The sequence below is a fragment of the Coccidioides posadasii genome, chromosome 2 (genome assembly GCF_018416015.2).
Source record: "Coccidioides posadasii str. Silveira chromosome 2, complete sequence".
NCBI lineage: Eukaryota > Fungi > Ascomycota > Eurotiomycetes > Onygenales > Onygenaceae > Coccidioides > Coccidioides posadasii.
Window position 1 is genome coordinate 3,847,979 of NC_089408.1, and position 15,586 is coordinate 3,863,564.

Below are 15,586 nucleotides of genomic sequence, written 5' to 3' on the forward strand. Positions count from 1 at the left end.
GGAATCAGCGTGCCTGGGGAAGTTAATCCCTGCCGTTGGGGGACTCGCAGCTCAGGGGTAGTTGCATGCAGGCGTCGGACGGGCAGACGGCAAGGGACCCGGCAGCTGCGTTCTCCGACGAAATGAGAATCGCCTGCTTCCATTTGGAAGAAAGGATAAAATCCCTTGACGACAGGGAGTACGGAGTATGTACGACATTCAACCCTTGGAAGGAGTTCAATGCTCCATAGTTGGGCCGACTATTCATGTACCCCTGAGGACTGGCCGGAATTCGAGCGATTCCCAAGGTTTGTTGCTGTTGACCAACTTAACTAACCGAGAAGTTGGTCTGGCCGAAGGGTGGCGGCCCAGCAGCCTTGTGGGTGAGTAAGAACTGTCCAAGCATGCCTGGGTTCGGAGAGAAAAATATGAAAAAGCTCTTCCGTTTCCTCTCCAGCTTTCAAGGACGTTGGACATGGATAACTAGAGCACTGATGATAACCGATTGTGAATCGGTATTTGACTGGAGACAAGTTAGATCCTCCCCGCCCTGCAGTCAAAACTTTTTCTTTCTTTATTTCGGCTGGACTGCCTTGGTTAAAAAAATCTTCAACTGCCATGGACTGCCCCGCAAAACGCTTTTCCATAAAGTACCAGTCCAACCACTTCCATAAAACACCTTGTGCTTTGGCTATCGGCTAAATGCACCGAGTAGACTTGAGGAAGTCCGTAACCGTCGCCGTCAAGCTCAATGGGATTTTCGAACCTGGATTGCTGAAACAGAATGGCTATGGCTGTCTTGGAATTATTTATCACCGCGTTCTCTGGATGGATCCGAAAACGAGGAGCTGCCGGGGGTCGAAAGCAGACGCCCGTCAGCGTGTCCAGCTGCAGCAGCGCATCCGAAGCCCACGCCTCCTCGGCATTTGGGATTTGCGGTCCTAGCTGCCTGCAACGCAGACAGTCCAGTGCTCTGCTCTTTCCGAAATATAGGGCGTACCTTCGACACGCGCCATCGCTGGCCATTGTCGATGGTCGTGTTCCATCTCTTTCGGCTTTTCATGCTGGTGTCCTAAGACATCAAGGATTTCACTCGTTTGTCCTGCATTCCACCCTATTCATGCCTCCGTTAACTCCATATCTATATTGTCATTCGCTAACCGCCATCTAACTGTGATATCCTATTGCCTGTTATTTCTCCCTCCCCGAAACAAGGGATGTTGATTGTTGGTCACTAGCTCCATGGATTCTGTGCAATATAACCCTCTTAACCCCAGCCTGCACCTTTCTCGAGGTACCATTCCGTTGAACGCACGGGTCAGATATTCTGAGGCCCATATCGACCGACCTCCATGTCCTTTCGGAGACCCGTCTCCGCGACATGCGCCCGATAGCGATCCCCTGGCATCGCCCACGGTCTCCGGAATAAATACGGTTACCTTTAGATCAGAGCCGTCCGAGACAATCATAAATATCCGCCATTATGCAGCTCAAGATCTAGCCACATGCCGCAAAATCATCGTTATGCTCGAATTGACCCGAATGCGCAAAGCCCGAAAAGGAATAGGACATTGGATTCTTTTCTGGAGACAGATCTACGACCCGGGCCTTGCCCAAGCAATGACCAGAGCCGTTACTCTCGTGTTTCTAGAAGTAGAGCAACTTTTCCGTACAATGGCACAACAAATGTGTTTCATAACCCGCAATGTTGGCAAGCGAATGGCACATTTGCGAACTATCCACGAAGCGAGAACCATATGGCGCCAGCTGGAACAGCAAATCATCTGGTTTAGAAAGGTAAGACGATCTCGCGCGCAGATTCTCTTTGATAAATTGAGACGTTGTCTGGAGAGCATCCCCGTCGATGTTCCCGATCACCTTTTCGATGACGTGAAACGAGGTATTTTTGCGCTTGATCCTTTCGGCGACTATCATCCAGGAGACTCCATGGCCGAAGAATGGGATAAACACGCTGTCGGGAAAGAGTATGCAGAAGTCTATCTCAGGCAGCAGCCAGATCTGCCTTCCAGGCCGGGGTTCAACGGTGAATTCCAAGGAGCTCTCCATGCAGCATCCACGGGGCTTGATTGGTTCAGCAACGATGTTGGAATGACGTGAATATTCGCCGGAGCAATTGGGATGATTCAATGGGTGAATGCACAAATGCCGACGGATTACTCGATGCCTCTTCATTTTCGGTAATTATGGATCATATTTGGAGAAACGTTGATATTTCAAGACAGGGAAACACTTATTATTACCTTCTCCCTTTGTGGTTCGGCTTTACAATTGGTGGGCAACTGCTTGTATTAGTTATTTAGGTTTCCCTTTATTTTATTTTTTTCTCTCTCGCAAAGGAGCTGTTCTCGATTAATGCTTACGATACTAGGGGCTATTGATCGGAGAAATAAATTCTTCAGAGGCTTGAAACCTTTCCTTGACATCCACTGAATTGTATGTGCCTATTTGTACCGAGTACTTCAGATGAGATGTTAATATTAATAATGCATTTATTCAAACTCTTCAGCAAGACCTAGCTTTCACGGGTATAACACACAAGAAGATCAGAAAGTCTGCTCACTTCTCACTATTCAAAATTCCACAGCTGTCTGAAGATGTTTCCAAGCTCAGTGTCATTCCCACCATCTTCCTCAAGTAGGCGATCTGTAAATATTCTCTTGGGAATCTGAAACTCCACAACAGGAGGTTTCTTAAACTGCTTCTCCTCGTTGCCCAACTCTGCGACTATTAAGGCCTGGTAAGAATGATCCAGAAAGTCTTCTAGATTATACATTTGCTTAGTGAACTGCTCGGATATGATTTTCGCTAGCGCCGCCACATTGGGATGATAGTGAGTCTGTAACATTTCAATTTCCCAAAGACTGCTTTCAATAGCATCCGTGAGAGTTGGGTCCGATTCTAGGGGGTCAAAGGGATCGTCGATCCCTTCAGCGTCAATTTTAGCTCGGAGCGACTCATTACGGAGTGCACGATGTACCATGAATGTACACGATGGATGAGACTTGAGGAGGTTATAGATCCATGGTACGACTGCCACGATCGCTGCGGGGGGAGCGTTGAGCGCCAGCCGGGAGAGTCGCTTTATAAAACTTGCGACTAGCGTCGCTGGGAGGTGAGTTGATGATAGGAACGTATCGAGAAGTCGGAAAAAGCGGGATCGGTGTTTGGAGTGCAGGAGATCAGGGTCAAGTAGGGAGTACAGCTTAGGGTAAAACTGTGGATAGTCGAGATTCTTGTTCTGTATAAGGTAGAACAGCCCCGAAAGGGATAGGAGCGAAATCGAGCCACCCTGGTTATAAGAATCGGTAAGGAAGTCCATCAGGAGTTCTGGTTTCATAAACCAGGGGACAATTTCGTGTGTCATCATTTGAAGTAGCCTCTTTCGCACAGATCGTTCTCGACCATTTAAGAGGACAAGCAACCAGGCGGATTGAACTCGTTGTTTATAGGAATTTACGGACATTAATGGGCCTTTGACCTTTTGGCTAGCTTTGGATATGTCGGTGTAAAAATTCTCGAACGTCTGATTTGTGGTAGGAGGTGTCCCGAGTTCAGAGAGAAAATAGATAACGTTTGTCAATGCAATTGCAGACGGTTTTACAGATAAATAATTTCTAATAAAAGAGAAAAAGGGTTAGCAAAAGCCAGCAGGAAAGGAGACATTAGCGCACGTACGATAGCCGAAGTACTGTAAAGACACTGATATCATGATATTCCTTTAAATATTTTCTTGTGAACTCAGCTCTAGCTTGGTCACCGTCATCAGCCTCGATGAGAGCTGTGACAACATCGTTGAAATACCCATCATCCCATACATTGTTCTGACCTCCAGCATAATGAGTGGAATGCTCTTTTGCGAGGCGCATACATAATGAAACTGCGGCGGCCTATAATAACTTTAGAAATGCTTTCGAAAGTGTGAGCAATGAGTAACATACCTGGCTTGAAGGCCCCGAGTGCCGCAAAATGGTTATCAATGCCTTTTGATACTCCTGATATCTTTCTCTCAGCCAAGCAACCAATATCGAGTGCTGTTCGCTGGCGCCCTTTTGCTTATTGAGATGCCCGCCGGCCAACAGCCGACAAAAAACCCTACAAATAGATATTGCCACTGCTAGATTTGGACGGTCAACATTGAGCATCGATAAGAGCGTCGCTATATTGTTGTAATATTTGCGTGATTCCGAAATCTGCTCTTCTAGTTGCTGGATTGTTTCCCTTTCCGCATCTTCAATATTGCCGGTTGCTCGGCGCTTGTTTGCAATGGAGGTTGAACCCTTGCCATGCTTCTTCCTTTTTTTCGGAATGTGGATCGCATTTATCGAATCAGACATAGCTGTGACAAGGTCGAATCTAGCCTTCACGCGCCCACAAAAGACTGTGTGGTATATATGTACATGCTCGCAACGAATAATTCGGTCCGGGACGACTTTGTCACTGAAAAAGCGATAATGCGCCTTTCCATTTGAGGTTAGCGTCCTCCTCGACATCCGAAGTTCAGAACCAAAACCATCAACTTACACCCGTCCAACGATCAGTCAAGTTTACCGAATTCCACGCATCACAATGGCGTCGCGATTGGCAAAGAGCGCTCTTGGTAAGTTAGAATGCTTTATTAGGGACAGCTGCATTACTCTCTTCTAGTCTGCTGATGCAATTGGGGTCTAGGCGCTTCCCGTCTCCGGCCTGTCCTTTCTACCCGAACACTTCCCGCCGTTTCGCCCGTCACCGCTCGATTCGCATCCAATGTTCCGGTGGAAGACCCAAAAACCAAAGCTCAATCTATCATCGATGCTTTGCCAGGAAGCTCCCTTGTGTCAAAGACCGCCATTTTATCCGGAGGCGCCGGTCTGGCCATAGCCGCGATTAGCAACGAACTTTACATCGTCAATGAGGAGACTATTGCCGCCTTCTGTCTTCTCAGCGTGTTCACGGCCGTATTCAAACTCGCCGGCCCTATGCACAAGCAATGGGCTGAGTCCCAGATTCAGAAGCAGAAGGACATCTTATCCGCTGCTCGTGCTGACCATACCAATGCTGTTACGCAGCGTATCGAGAATGTTAAACCATTGAGTGAGGTTGTTAACATCACGAAACAGCTCTTCGAAGTCTCAAAGGTACTGTCGCCCCAAAGTGGATGTCTAAAAGTAATTAGAGTCGTGTAGCTCATTAGGTTCTAGGAAACCGCACGACTGGAAGCTCAAGCCTATGAATTGGAACAACGCACTGCCCTCGCCGCAGAGGCCAAGAGGGTCCTTGACTCCTGGGTCCAATACGAGGGCCAGGTCAAGCAACGCGAGCAACGCGAGCTAGCCGAATCTGTTATCGCCAAGATCCGGAAGGAATTGGAAAACCCCAAGCTCCTTCAGCAAATTTTGCAGCAAAGTGTTGCCGATGTTGAGAGTAAGTGATTTCCAAACTTATTTTAGAGATATTCTTTAACAACAGGATGTGACAGGGATCGTGTCATCCAAGGCTCAATAGGTTTTCTAGGTTATGTGATTCAAAGCACCAAGGCTTTCATTTTGTGTACAAAACTTCAGAACTAGAAAACCATTCTAGATTTATATGAATCTTTGTTTTGACAATAAGGGCATTGAACATGGTTTTCTTTCTTCTTTTCTGCTGTTGCTATCTCATGATAACTAACGAGAATTCCAAACACAAGCCACCAACACTGTTTCCAGAATTGAAGTCAAACTAATATTCCTATGCTTGCAAGTGTTTCTTTATCATCCTTGTGCTTGATACACATTCAAGTTTTTCTGTCAGTTTATAATTCAATGTCGCTCCAATTTGTTTCGAGCCGCTGGGCGATTAACTTTATCAACTGGGTCTGACTCTACTCTCTGGGTGGACAGTCCTCGAAACGTGCGTACTTGCTCAATTGGGAGCTGTATTTGGTGCAGAAGCATTCTACTCACCAGTGTCGCAGTGTAGGATGCCTCAATGTGTCTAGCACAGTGGAAAAAGTGGGAAATCGACCCCGAAAGATCAGTTTTATTTATAGACCGGCCAACTTAAGAAGTTGAAACCACGGTGTACAAAGCAGTTGACTGGACTCGAGCCCTAGTTAAATTCCACAACGATCGTCGTACGGGCCCGGCGCCCACAAGTCCTTGTATAGAGGTGATTGTGTGACACTCGAGGACCCGTTGATGGAATTGAATAGAGTACGGAGTACACATTTACCTCGAAAGGTGTGGGAACGAGCAACTTCAAATGCTGATATTGAAAGAGACACCTCCATGGTTACAGAGTGAGTAGGCAGCAGTCAGAGGAGGATGTGATACTGCAAATACAGTGACTGATATTTAGCTTGTGATATAGCGAGTGTAAGGGTCAAGGCAAATAAATAACCGAAGATGATTTTCGGAACTTTCTGACAGCGTCGACCGAATATTCACAGGGTGCCAAAATAGTTGCTTATTAGCTTTGCATGAAGGTGGGGTTCATAGCGCCTATCCTCCGCATATCAGACAAATTAACTCCATTAGGTACGGAGTACATCGTTAACAACGTCTCGCTGCGCCATGCCGCCATGGCCGCTGCAGCGTAAGTGCTTATGGGCTGTGGCTGGCAAGGATAGCGATACCACAAGCTGAACGCGGTGTTGTTCCTCTTTTAAATAACTGATGACGACGCCAGTTGGATCCTTTTTGTATTTTTCCTGTCTTCTCTTTTGCCCCATTCGCGTCATATGTTTAGACACTCTTTACTCTGTACTGCACATGAATATAAATCTCAGGACCTTCGACGTATTATTTAGAGACTAGAGAAACCCATTTGTCGCAATTTCGTCTTTGAGGAGAAACTCGACCCGTTAGGCGCCAACAGCTAAATATGTCTTTGAAAGGTCTTCTACGAAAGAAAAATAAAAGTGACAACCGCCCGCAGGCATCCTCTACTGGTCTGGCGCCACCGGAATTCAAATTCATTAGATCGGATACATATACGCAGGAAGACATCGAGCCACCTAGTTTTGGCGACTCGCCACTGACAAGTCACTCGGAAGCCAGATATGCCGGTTCCTTACACTGTTCGTCCAGTGCCTCCAACAATGGATCTCTTTGCCATGAGCAGTCGCCGCAAAGGGAGAAGGATACGAGGCGTATCTCTCATCGTCTGCGTTTGGGTCGAAGGTCCAGATCTGGCAGCGCTTCTTCCGTGAATATTCCCACCGACCTACCGTCGGTCGCAAATGATAGTGATGCACAGGAGCGAGAGGCTCAATGGGAAAAGCGAGCGACACTGTTGGCGCAGGGGCCCATTAGCGTGAGGCCGTCATCACCTGTGTCTCCTCATCAGCGACCGCGAAGTCCCAGCACTGGAAGATTGAGTGGTCAAGAGGATGATGTAAGTAGCTACGTTCCGGCAGGCAGATGTCAAGTCCCATGTTTTACTCATTGCTGGATACTTGCAGGTGGATATCCAAGAGGCTATTCGACTACACGAGGCAGGGGGTAGGATGCACCACAGCTGCGTTGTCTTGGGATGACTAGCAATTAATATCGAAGCCCATTACTGACGTCCCTGGATTGGCAGAGCTGACCAGGTCAACCGAGATGTTCAAGTGCCTTGCCGACCCAAACGGCCAAAATAATGCGCTGAGCCAAGTCCTTTACGGCCTGGCGCTCAGGTCAGATTCTCCAACATACTAAAGATGGCTATAAATCGCTGAATGATTTCCTTTAGGCACGGATGGGGATGTGAGCGTAATCCTGAATCGGCTGTCACATATCTCTCGGCGGCGGCAGCAAATTGCGCCTCCATTGAAGCGGAAGCGTTAAACGCCGGAATAAAAAAAGGCGGATCAGCAAAAGGCGAGCTAGTTCTAGCCATTTTTGAGCTAGCCAACTGTTTGCGTCATGGCTGGGGCATAGCAAAGGATCCAGTGGCTGCCAGGCAGTATTATGAAACTGCGGCCAATTTAGGCGACACTGATGCGATGAACGAAGTTGCATGGTGCTATCTTGAAGGATTCGGGGGGAAAAAGGATAAAGTAAGTCTAGGGATACACCTCGGAGAGAGGTGCGCTGACTCCTCGAATAGTACGTAGCTGCAAAGTACTATCGTCTGGCAGAAGATAATGGAAGTAAAACTCTTGGTAACACATGGTAAGTGTATTAATGCCGCAAAATTTCCTGCAACTAACAAAAATGTTACCCATATCAGGATATGGAAAGAAAAATACAATTCCAAATGAATAGACCCGTTTCGGTCATGGTATATCGCCATTTATTTTGTCTTGAGTTTCGGGCGTATATGCCTCGGGGTTGCTTCACTTGGAATTTGATTTCAATAAGCAATAATGACATGGCATCTGTACACATTGAAGATTATTTCATTTTTGTTGGGCGTATTCATGTAGGCCTGCAATATTGGGAGACTTAAGGGGTGGTACAATATCTTTATGCATAATCATTTCTATATAGTCTGCATGACATTCTTTTGAAAGCATACCCGAACAAAGTATTCGTAAAAAGCTAGTGAAACTGGGGTGGCAAGCTTATCAAAATAGGCAAAACAAGCCCAGCCTATCTAGGGACGTGGGATGATTAACTAATAGACTGTATTCCTCCAGGACATTGGCGATCCTCCCAGAAGATTCACTACTTTTATGGATATTGTTGTCCAATTGTCAGTTGTGAGGAGGAATCAAGGGCGACAACCAATCCTTTCTAACCTGCAATTTATTTTTTCTTTGCAGGTTCCACGAAATTTGATGTGAAAAAGTGTTCAGAATGGGTAGGAGACAACCATCAAAGTATCATCCATCCTAGGGAGTCTCCTTCCTCCTGAGCATTGCCAGCGAGAGATAGTACAAAGGTGCAGGCTCAATCTGACCTGAAGTTATTAAAAACAGACGCCAATCGTTTGTAGTCATCAAGAAGCTTTGGGATTTCTCCAAGTGTGAGCTGCGCAGCATCTTCGAGCTCCATGAATCTCTTTATTGGAGGAGCCACGTCGGCAATCGAAACCTTTTCTTTTCCAAATCCAGGTTGTCGCTCCGATAATCGGGAGCTTTCTTCCGGAACGCCTATAACTTGACTGGATTCCGTTGAACTCCTGCTTAAACCACGGATCATTCCAGGGATATGGTTCAAAGGATTAAGGGTATTACCAAAACTTCTCATCGAGCCAAAGGCAGGGCTAGATGTTTGAGCGTTTGACGAGGCGAGACTGGGCGTTGAAGGCTTGCTCGAACTAGGGTTGGAAGCATCCGAGTCCGCTTCTATTGGTCGAACAGTGCGGTCGCTAGGTGGCTTCCGCCCGGCAATAAGGCTAGCTAACCTATCATCGAGTCGAGGTCTTGGAGAAGCTGATTCTCTGGCACTGTTATCACATTTGGCAGGGCCGTCTGCATAGGGGAAGTCACCCGATACCCCGACTGGATTATTGACTAATCGACGGGCGTCATCAAGGGTTTTCGGCACTAGGCCAACATCTTTTGTTCCTTCTCCTTGTTTAACCTGTACTTCCTTCAGTCGGCCAAACAGAAATTTGAAACTGTTGTCAAGTGTGTTGCTAATATTTTTGATACCTAGATCAGCGGTATTGCGTACTATATCATTTGCCGCCCCTAAGGCTTTTGCCGGAGGCTGGAAAATACTGCTTAGACGGTGATGTGGAGCCACTGCTAGTTGTGACTTCGATAGGGTGTCTGTTTTCAGATACGAAGAGACATCACGCTCCGTGTCAGGGACTGTACGTATTGTAGTCGACGGAAGTGGTACAAGATCGCCGGTTTCAGGAGGCAGGTCGCAAGTAGTCGAGACCAGAGTACCATTCCGTATTTCATCCGTGCTAGTCAGATCAACGTTCTCCAAGAAGCTAATGGCCGCCTCCAGATTTGTGAGACAATATGCAGTTTCCCCATCAATTCTGTTGGCAGCGCGGAACCGTTGAATAAATAAGAGGTTGCTGATAACGTTCATTCCTTCCGGTGGCGACGTGACGAGGGCGAAAATGAGTGTGGGAAGAATTTCATCGGCTGAGGAGGACGAAGGCAAAACTCTCGTTAAACTGTCGACAATGGCCTTGTGAGCCGTAGTGAGATGCTGCAGCTTCCCTAAGGGAAATTTTGCATCGTTCATCTGGATTAGACTATGACGCGCAGCTGCAAGCCAGTCATCGGACTGTGTGGTTTCCTCGTTCTTATCGTCGATATCGACCCCAAGATCTTTCAAACCAAACCCTATGACGGCCAAGGCGGCAGTTTTGGAGCGTAACTTCTCATCCCTTACCTCGTCTAGCGTACTTCTATGACGCCAGATTTTGTCATAGACGGATTCACACGCACGTTTTTCTATGGCTTCTTCTAACGCTTGGCGCTTGTATTGGAATAATTTTCGCGTTCGTCGCCTTTCAGTGACCTCTGTCGCCGTAAGCATTTGCTGTTCCCCAAATTTTTTACCGGAACTACTTCTATCTCCTTTTTGGGAAGAAGCAATTTTCGACGTAAACGAATATTTGGAGTTGCTTTGGGAACGGCTGGGAGACGGAGAATCACCACGGCGAAGACGAGACGCTAAAATTGAAATATGAGTCTCAACATGCGAGGAAGCACGAATATAGAAGTCCTGAAATAAACTGGAAAGTTTGTCTATTGAAGGTGGAGTGTCGTAGACCTTAGCGCTCAAGGATTCAACAAATCTGCAAGCCAGGATCAGCCGATTGTGATTCCAGTTCTCCAGGCTCAGGAAACTAACCTATCAGTCAGGCTGATCATTTCAATAGGAAGATCATCAAAGCGTTCCAAACAGCTTTTGTCTTGTATTTGTAGAAGTTCATCCTGTTCCTTATTTCCATTGGCCGACTTGATTGAATCCTGCTTCTCAAAGACATCGGGTTCTCCATCAGCGGGAAGCGGATTGAAAGGTGCAGCCACAGGATCCATTGATTCAAGCCCCACGACTTGGTCAACAGTCGGTAGGGCAATTCTCGAGAACGGATGGGTCATGGAGGGCATACTTTGGGTGCATGAACATTGACCGTTGGATTGCGATAAGGGAGCATCAACCCGAGCTGGTGACATAATCCCAAGCGATTGTCGAGATTTTAGCACGAAAAGGTGTTTCAGACTATCTTGAGACACTCCGTGGTAACTCGGGATGGTACCTTTCTCCAGGACTTATCGAAGCTAAGGAAAGACAGAAGTACGTTGTCGTACCACCGGCCATCACATAGCAACAACAAAAGAATTAGGTTGGAACTCCCAAGGCGAAAGATACCTCAAAACCCGACCCTCCTGGTGCATCGATTTAACGAGGAGAAAGACTTAAAAGATATCCTTGGTACGGGAGAGAGGACTCGGTCGTCGGTGAAAGGCACGCGTCTTGTTGAAGCTTCAGGATGCACGCGAACGAGGGAGCTCAGTTGGCAAATTGGGTAAATCAGGGAGTTGGCAAGTTGCATCATGTTCTCTATCGGACTCCGGGCTCCTGGCACGAAGTTCGACCCGTGTGCGAACAGAGGAGCTGATCATCGGAGTATGGCAGCCGGTTTCGCTTTGGCAGGCGACCCAATGCCTGGTGGATGACTAATATAAGGTAGTTCACCACTAAACGAGCCAAATTTCGCCAAATGCTCCACGCAACGAATTTATTAAATATCTCAACAACCAGATCTTTATTATTAAATAGCTATTAAATATTAAATGAATGTGTCCTTTGAAGCATAGAAATTAGTGTAGTTAGAAAAATAAATGGGTGGATGACCTAATATTGTGGCCAGAGTGAGAGATTTGGGGGGTAAATAGAAAAGAATTCAAAGGAATGTCAACAGTAGATTTCTTGGCTAGGGAGCCTAATATCTTGCTAGAGAGACTTATAGAGCTCTTACTTCCTTTTTTGAAAGATTGTATAGACTCTTTGTAATAAGACTCTTTAGTAGAAGAGTTCTTCTGATAGTGCTTTGAAGCCAGTGCTTGAAGCTCTAACTATCAGTATTTAATAGTATGTTCAACTGTCTGCTTTTTCTTCTCTGCTAGTTGTAAAGTCTTCTTCTTCTTACAAGCAATATATTATGTCTCTCTTTATCTAGTATATTTGATTTTTTTAATCTCTTATTACTTGCAGATCTTTTTACAGACATTCTTCTATTTAATTTATCTTTTTTTAATATCTTTAGTAGTCTGCTTCTTTTGAAGCTTCTGTTAAAGCTTTATCTCTTGTATTTAAATAATTTTATCAGCTTTTTCAGTTTCTATTTCATCCAGACACTTACATGTTTTAAGAACTTTTATTAGATATCAGAACTGCACTTGACTAGAATTATTTCTATTAAGTAAATCTAGAGACTTGTCTTGCTTGTAGTATTGCTTTTCTGTCACTAAAGTTAGTTTTAGACACTGATTCTTATATTCTAGCTGATCATTACAAAGAATAAATTATTTAAAACTTGAATAATCTGTTCAATACTCTGTAAATTTAAGCTGTGCCAGAGATATTCCAACCATTTGTTGAAGCTGTAAAGTAGGCTTATTTACTTTTGTTATAATCATCTAGCCATGTATTCCAAAGATCTCACAATTCACTCTGATAAATAAGAGCTAAAGATAATGTAATTCCTTCAGCAGAGACTGAGCAGAGTAATAAGAGAAATTCTCAATTACTATTCTGAATAGTAGTATTCTTTCCAGCTTGTAGGGCTTCAATAGAGACTAATTACTTTGAGACATGGTAGATGTCTAGAAGGAATCCTTTTTCATTAAAGTTGTAGATGTTTGAGAGCTCAAGATTATATTAATTGATTTTCTGGTCCAACTACTCTGTAAGAGTAGTCAAATAGTTAGCCAGCATCAACAACCACAATTACAATTAATCAAATAAATCATTAAATTACAAGCATATAGAAGTACTTAAAGTACTGATAGTTATTTGCTATCTGTCTGTTTTAATTAATTACTTTAAGATAAATGCATTTAATTTTATCATTATGTTGCTTACAAAATTAATTAATTTAGTTAATTTTAATATTCTCTTCTGTTATCTCTTGTACAATATTTTATAGAATCTGAGATGTAATGACAAGACTGCAGCTAGGCTGGTATTTGGGACCAGAACAGGATCCCATTTCTCATTGAACCTGGTCCTGGTCCCAAATTTAGAAACAGCTGGGATCCCAAATATGAAATCTCAGTCCCATGTCCCATCTCACTCAAGAGCTTGAGGTCCTGTTCCCATCTCTATTCCAGAAATTATTTCCCAGTCCCATTCTCAAATAGAAAATTATGTCCCACATCCCATTCTAGCAGAGATGGTAGACTCCTATTTCCCATTCCAGCCAGATCTATAGTGGGATCAGGATGGGACCAGGATTCCTGGTCCTATTATGTCAAATTCATAGAGAAGAGTCAAACTGATCAAATTTTGTGTGGACTGTTACCAAATTTTGTTACTTTTTTGATGAAGGTGGAACCCATAGAAAAATTAATTTGATTGTCAAAAGAAACAAAGTATTAAAACTAATTAATAACTGAAGCCAGCAAACAAACAGGAACTGTCTAAATAGCAAGTTAATTATTATTGTTATTATCTTCATCATTATTATTGTTCTTCTTCTTTCTCTTCTTCTTCTTCTTCTACTTCTTCTTTTTTTTCTTCTTCTTCTTCTTCTTCTTCTTCTCCTGCTTCTTCAGAACTGGCTTTGTGAACCAGACAGGGGCTCTAATATCTGTTATTTGATGGGCAGAGACTCTGACAGCACCAGAGAGAGGCAGAGAGATGGTGGTGGGTGGTGGTAGTGGTGGTGGAGTGGTGGCAGTGGTAGTTGGTGGGGTGGGGGCAGCACACAGACAGTGAGTGGTGGCAGCAGAGATGGGGTGATCAGGCACATCAATTGGGCTGAAATAGTTTGACCTGATTTTGGCACTGATGTCAATAGGCTGGTATTTGGGACCAGGACAGGATCCCATTTCCCATTGAACCTGGTCCCAGTCCCAAATTTAGAAACAGCCAGGATCCCAAATATGAAATCTCAGTCCTATATCTCATTTCACTCAAGAGCTTGAGGTCCTGTTCCCATTCCTATTCCAGAAATTATTTCCTGGTCCCATTCTCAAATAGAAAATTATGTCCCACATCCCATTCCAGCAGAAATAATAGACTCCCATTTCTCATTTCAGCCAGATCTATAGTGGGACTGGAATGGGATCAGGATTCCCAGTCCCATTATATCAAATTTATAGGGAAGAGTCAAACTGATCAAATTTTGTGTGGACCATTACCAAATTTCATTACTTTTTTGATGAAGGTGGAACCCATAGAAAAATCAATTTGATTATCAAAAGAAATAAAGTATTAAAACTAACTAATAATCAAAGCCAGCAAACAAATAGAAACTACCTAAATAATAAGTTAATCATTATTATTATTATCTTTATCATCATCATCATTCTTCTCCTTCTTCTTCTTCTTCTTCTCTTACTTCTTCTTCTTCTTCTTCTTCTTCTCCTTCTTCTTCTTCTTCTGCTTCTCCAGAACCAGCTTTATGAACCAGACAGGGGCTCTAATACCCATCATTTGACAGACAGAGACCCTGACAGCATCAGAGAAAGACAGAAAGACAGTGATGGACAGTGGCAGTGATGATAAAGCAGTGGCAGCAGTAGTTGACAGGGCAGAGACAGTATACAGACAGCAGATAGTGGCAGCAGAGGCAGGGCAATCAGGCACATTAATCAGGCCAAAATAGTTCAATCTGATTTTGGCACCAATGTCAAGAACAAGCTTCATATTATCAGTATTGACCATAACATACTTACAGTGCACCATTGCCATAATAGAGTCTATATTACTCAGTATAATTGTTGATGTCATTGCTAAGAGTGACTTACACTTAAATAAAGCACACAAGATTGCTTCAGTCATCTTCTGAAGTAACTTAATAGCAGTACATTGCTAGCAATATTCATGTTCTTGGTGACAGGACAAAGTAATTTCCTAAACCAATCACTAAAACAGGGCCACCAGCAAGATTAGCTCAGTAGAGCTCTGGAAGTGACAGATTTTCTTAATGATATCTATTTTCACCAATTAGCATCAAGACTGTTACCAAAAATTATTACTTTTTGACATACAAGTGCCAGTCTTTCAATTTTAAACAGAGAGGCAGAGGCAGGAATTCTTCTGATTAAAGTTAGCCAGATCAACATCTTTATTAGCTTTACATCAATTGCTCTTCTTCAGAGTCCATTCTTTCAATACAGTCTTGTGCCACTTCTCTCCAGCTGTGCAAAATGAACATGCACAGAGAAAACTAACATCTTATCAGTAAACAATGTGCGCCAGAGCAGTATTCTGCAAGCACTTACCTCTTAACACAACCCATTTTGTCACAGTATATGTTTATTATATGTGTGGACATCAAAGTGCAGTAAATAAAAAGGTGGTTGGGGAGGGGGAGAAGAGAGAGAATTATCAATATTAGCCCTGAAGAGAAAGAAGAAGAAGAGAAAGAGAAAGAAAAGAGAAGAGAGACTGACCTGATGTTATTATCTTGTAGCCAGCATAGCAACAACATGTTAATCTTGCCTATAGCAACATGCCTGTAGAATGTAAACAATGTGTATAGTAACCATTCT

General features: G+C 44.2%; 5 protein-coding genes across 6 annotated transcripts; 3 read left to right on the forward strand and 2 right to left on the reverse strand.

The window, feature by feature from the left end:
* Positions 1-763: 763 nt before the first annotated feature.
* D8B26_003695 (uncharacterized protein) lies at positions 764-2,097 on the forward strand (the record flags this gene model as incomplete). Its single annotated transcript, XM_003071823.2, has 2 exons — positions 764-1,074; positions 1,218-2,097. The coding sequence occupies 2 exons, from the start codon at positions 764-766 to the stop codon at positions 2,095-2,097; spliced, it is 1,191 nt and encodes a 396-aa protein (XP_003071869.2).
* A 469-nt stretch (positions 2,098-2,566) lies between these two features.
* D8B26_003696 (uncharacterized protein) lies at positions 2,567-4,334 on the reverse strand (the record flags this gene model as incomplete). Its single annotated transcript, XM_003071822.1, has 3 exons — positions 2,567-3,614; positions 3,676-3,887; positions 3,939-4,334. The coding sequence occupies 3 exons, from the start codon at positions 4,332-4,334 to the stop codon at positions 2,567-2,569; spliced, it is 1,656 nt and encodes a 551-aa protein (XP_003071868.1).
* A 191-nt stretch (positions 4,335-4,525) lies between these two features.
* ATP4 (atp4 subunit B of the stator stalk of mitochondrial F1F0 ATP synthase) lies at positions 4,526-6,023 on the forward strand. Its single transcript, XM_003071821.2, has 4 exons — positions 4,526-4,597; positions 4,669-5,117; positions 5,181-5,403; positions 5,459-6,023. The coding sequence occupies exons 1-4, from the start codon at positions 4,567-4,569 to the stop codon at positions 5,482-5,484; spliced, it is 729 nt and encodes a 242-aa protein (XP_003071867.1). The 5' UTR covers positions 4,526-4,566; the 3' UTR covers positions 5,485-6,023.
* A 524-nt stretch (positions 6,024-6,547) lies between these two features.
* D8B26_003698 (uncharacterized protein) lies at positions 6,548-9,139 on the forward strand. The gene is made up of 6 exons (XM_003071820.2): positions 6,548-7,356; positions 7,424-7,463; positions 7,546-7,639; positions 7,696-8,002; positions 8,053-8,117; positions 8,176-9,139. The coding sequence occupies exons 1-6, from the start codon at positions 6,844-6,846 to the stop codon at positions 8,204-8,206; spliced, it is 1,050 nt and encodes a 349-aa protein (XP_003071866.1). The 5' UTR covers positions 6,548-6,843; the 3' UTR covers positions 8,207-9,139.
* Positions 8,808-11,472, reverse strand: D8B26_003699 (uncharacterized protein; the record flags this gene model as incomplete). 2 transcript variants are annotated; one of them, XM_066124238.1, is made up of 3 exons in its annotated part: positions 10,975-11,472; positions 10,713-10,831; positions 8,838-10,656 (listed from the first exon to the last, which is right to left on the reverse strand). In XM_066124238.1, the coding sequence occupies exons 1-3, from the start codon at positions 11,017-11,019 to the stop codon at positions 8,838-8,840; spliced, it is 1,983 nt and encodes a 660-aa protein (XP_065980317.1). In that variant the 5' UTR covers positions 11,020-11,472. The 2 variants fall into 2 exon arrangements, with proteins under 2 accessions (XP_003071865.2, XP_065980317.1); XM_003071819.2 differs by having other exon boundaries at positions 8,808-10,656; positions 10,713-11,472.
* Between the last annotated feature and the right edge of the window lie 4,114 nt (positions 11,473-15,586).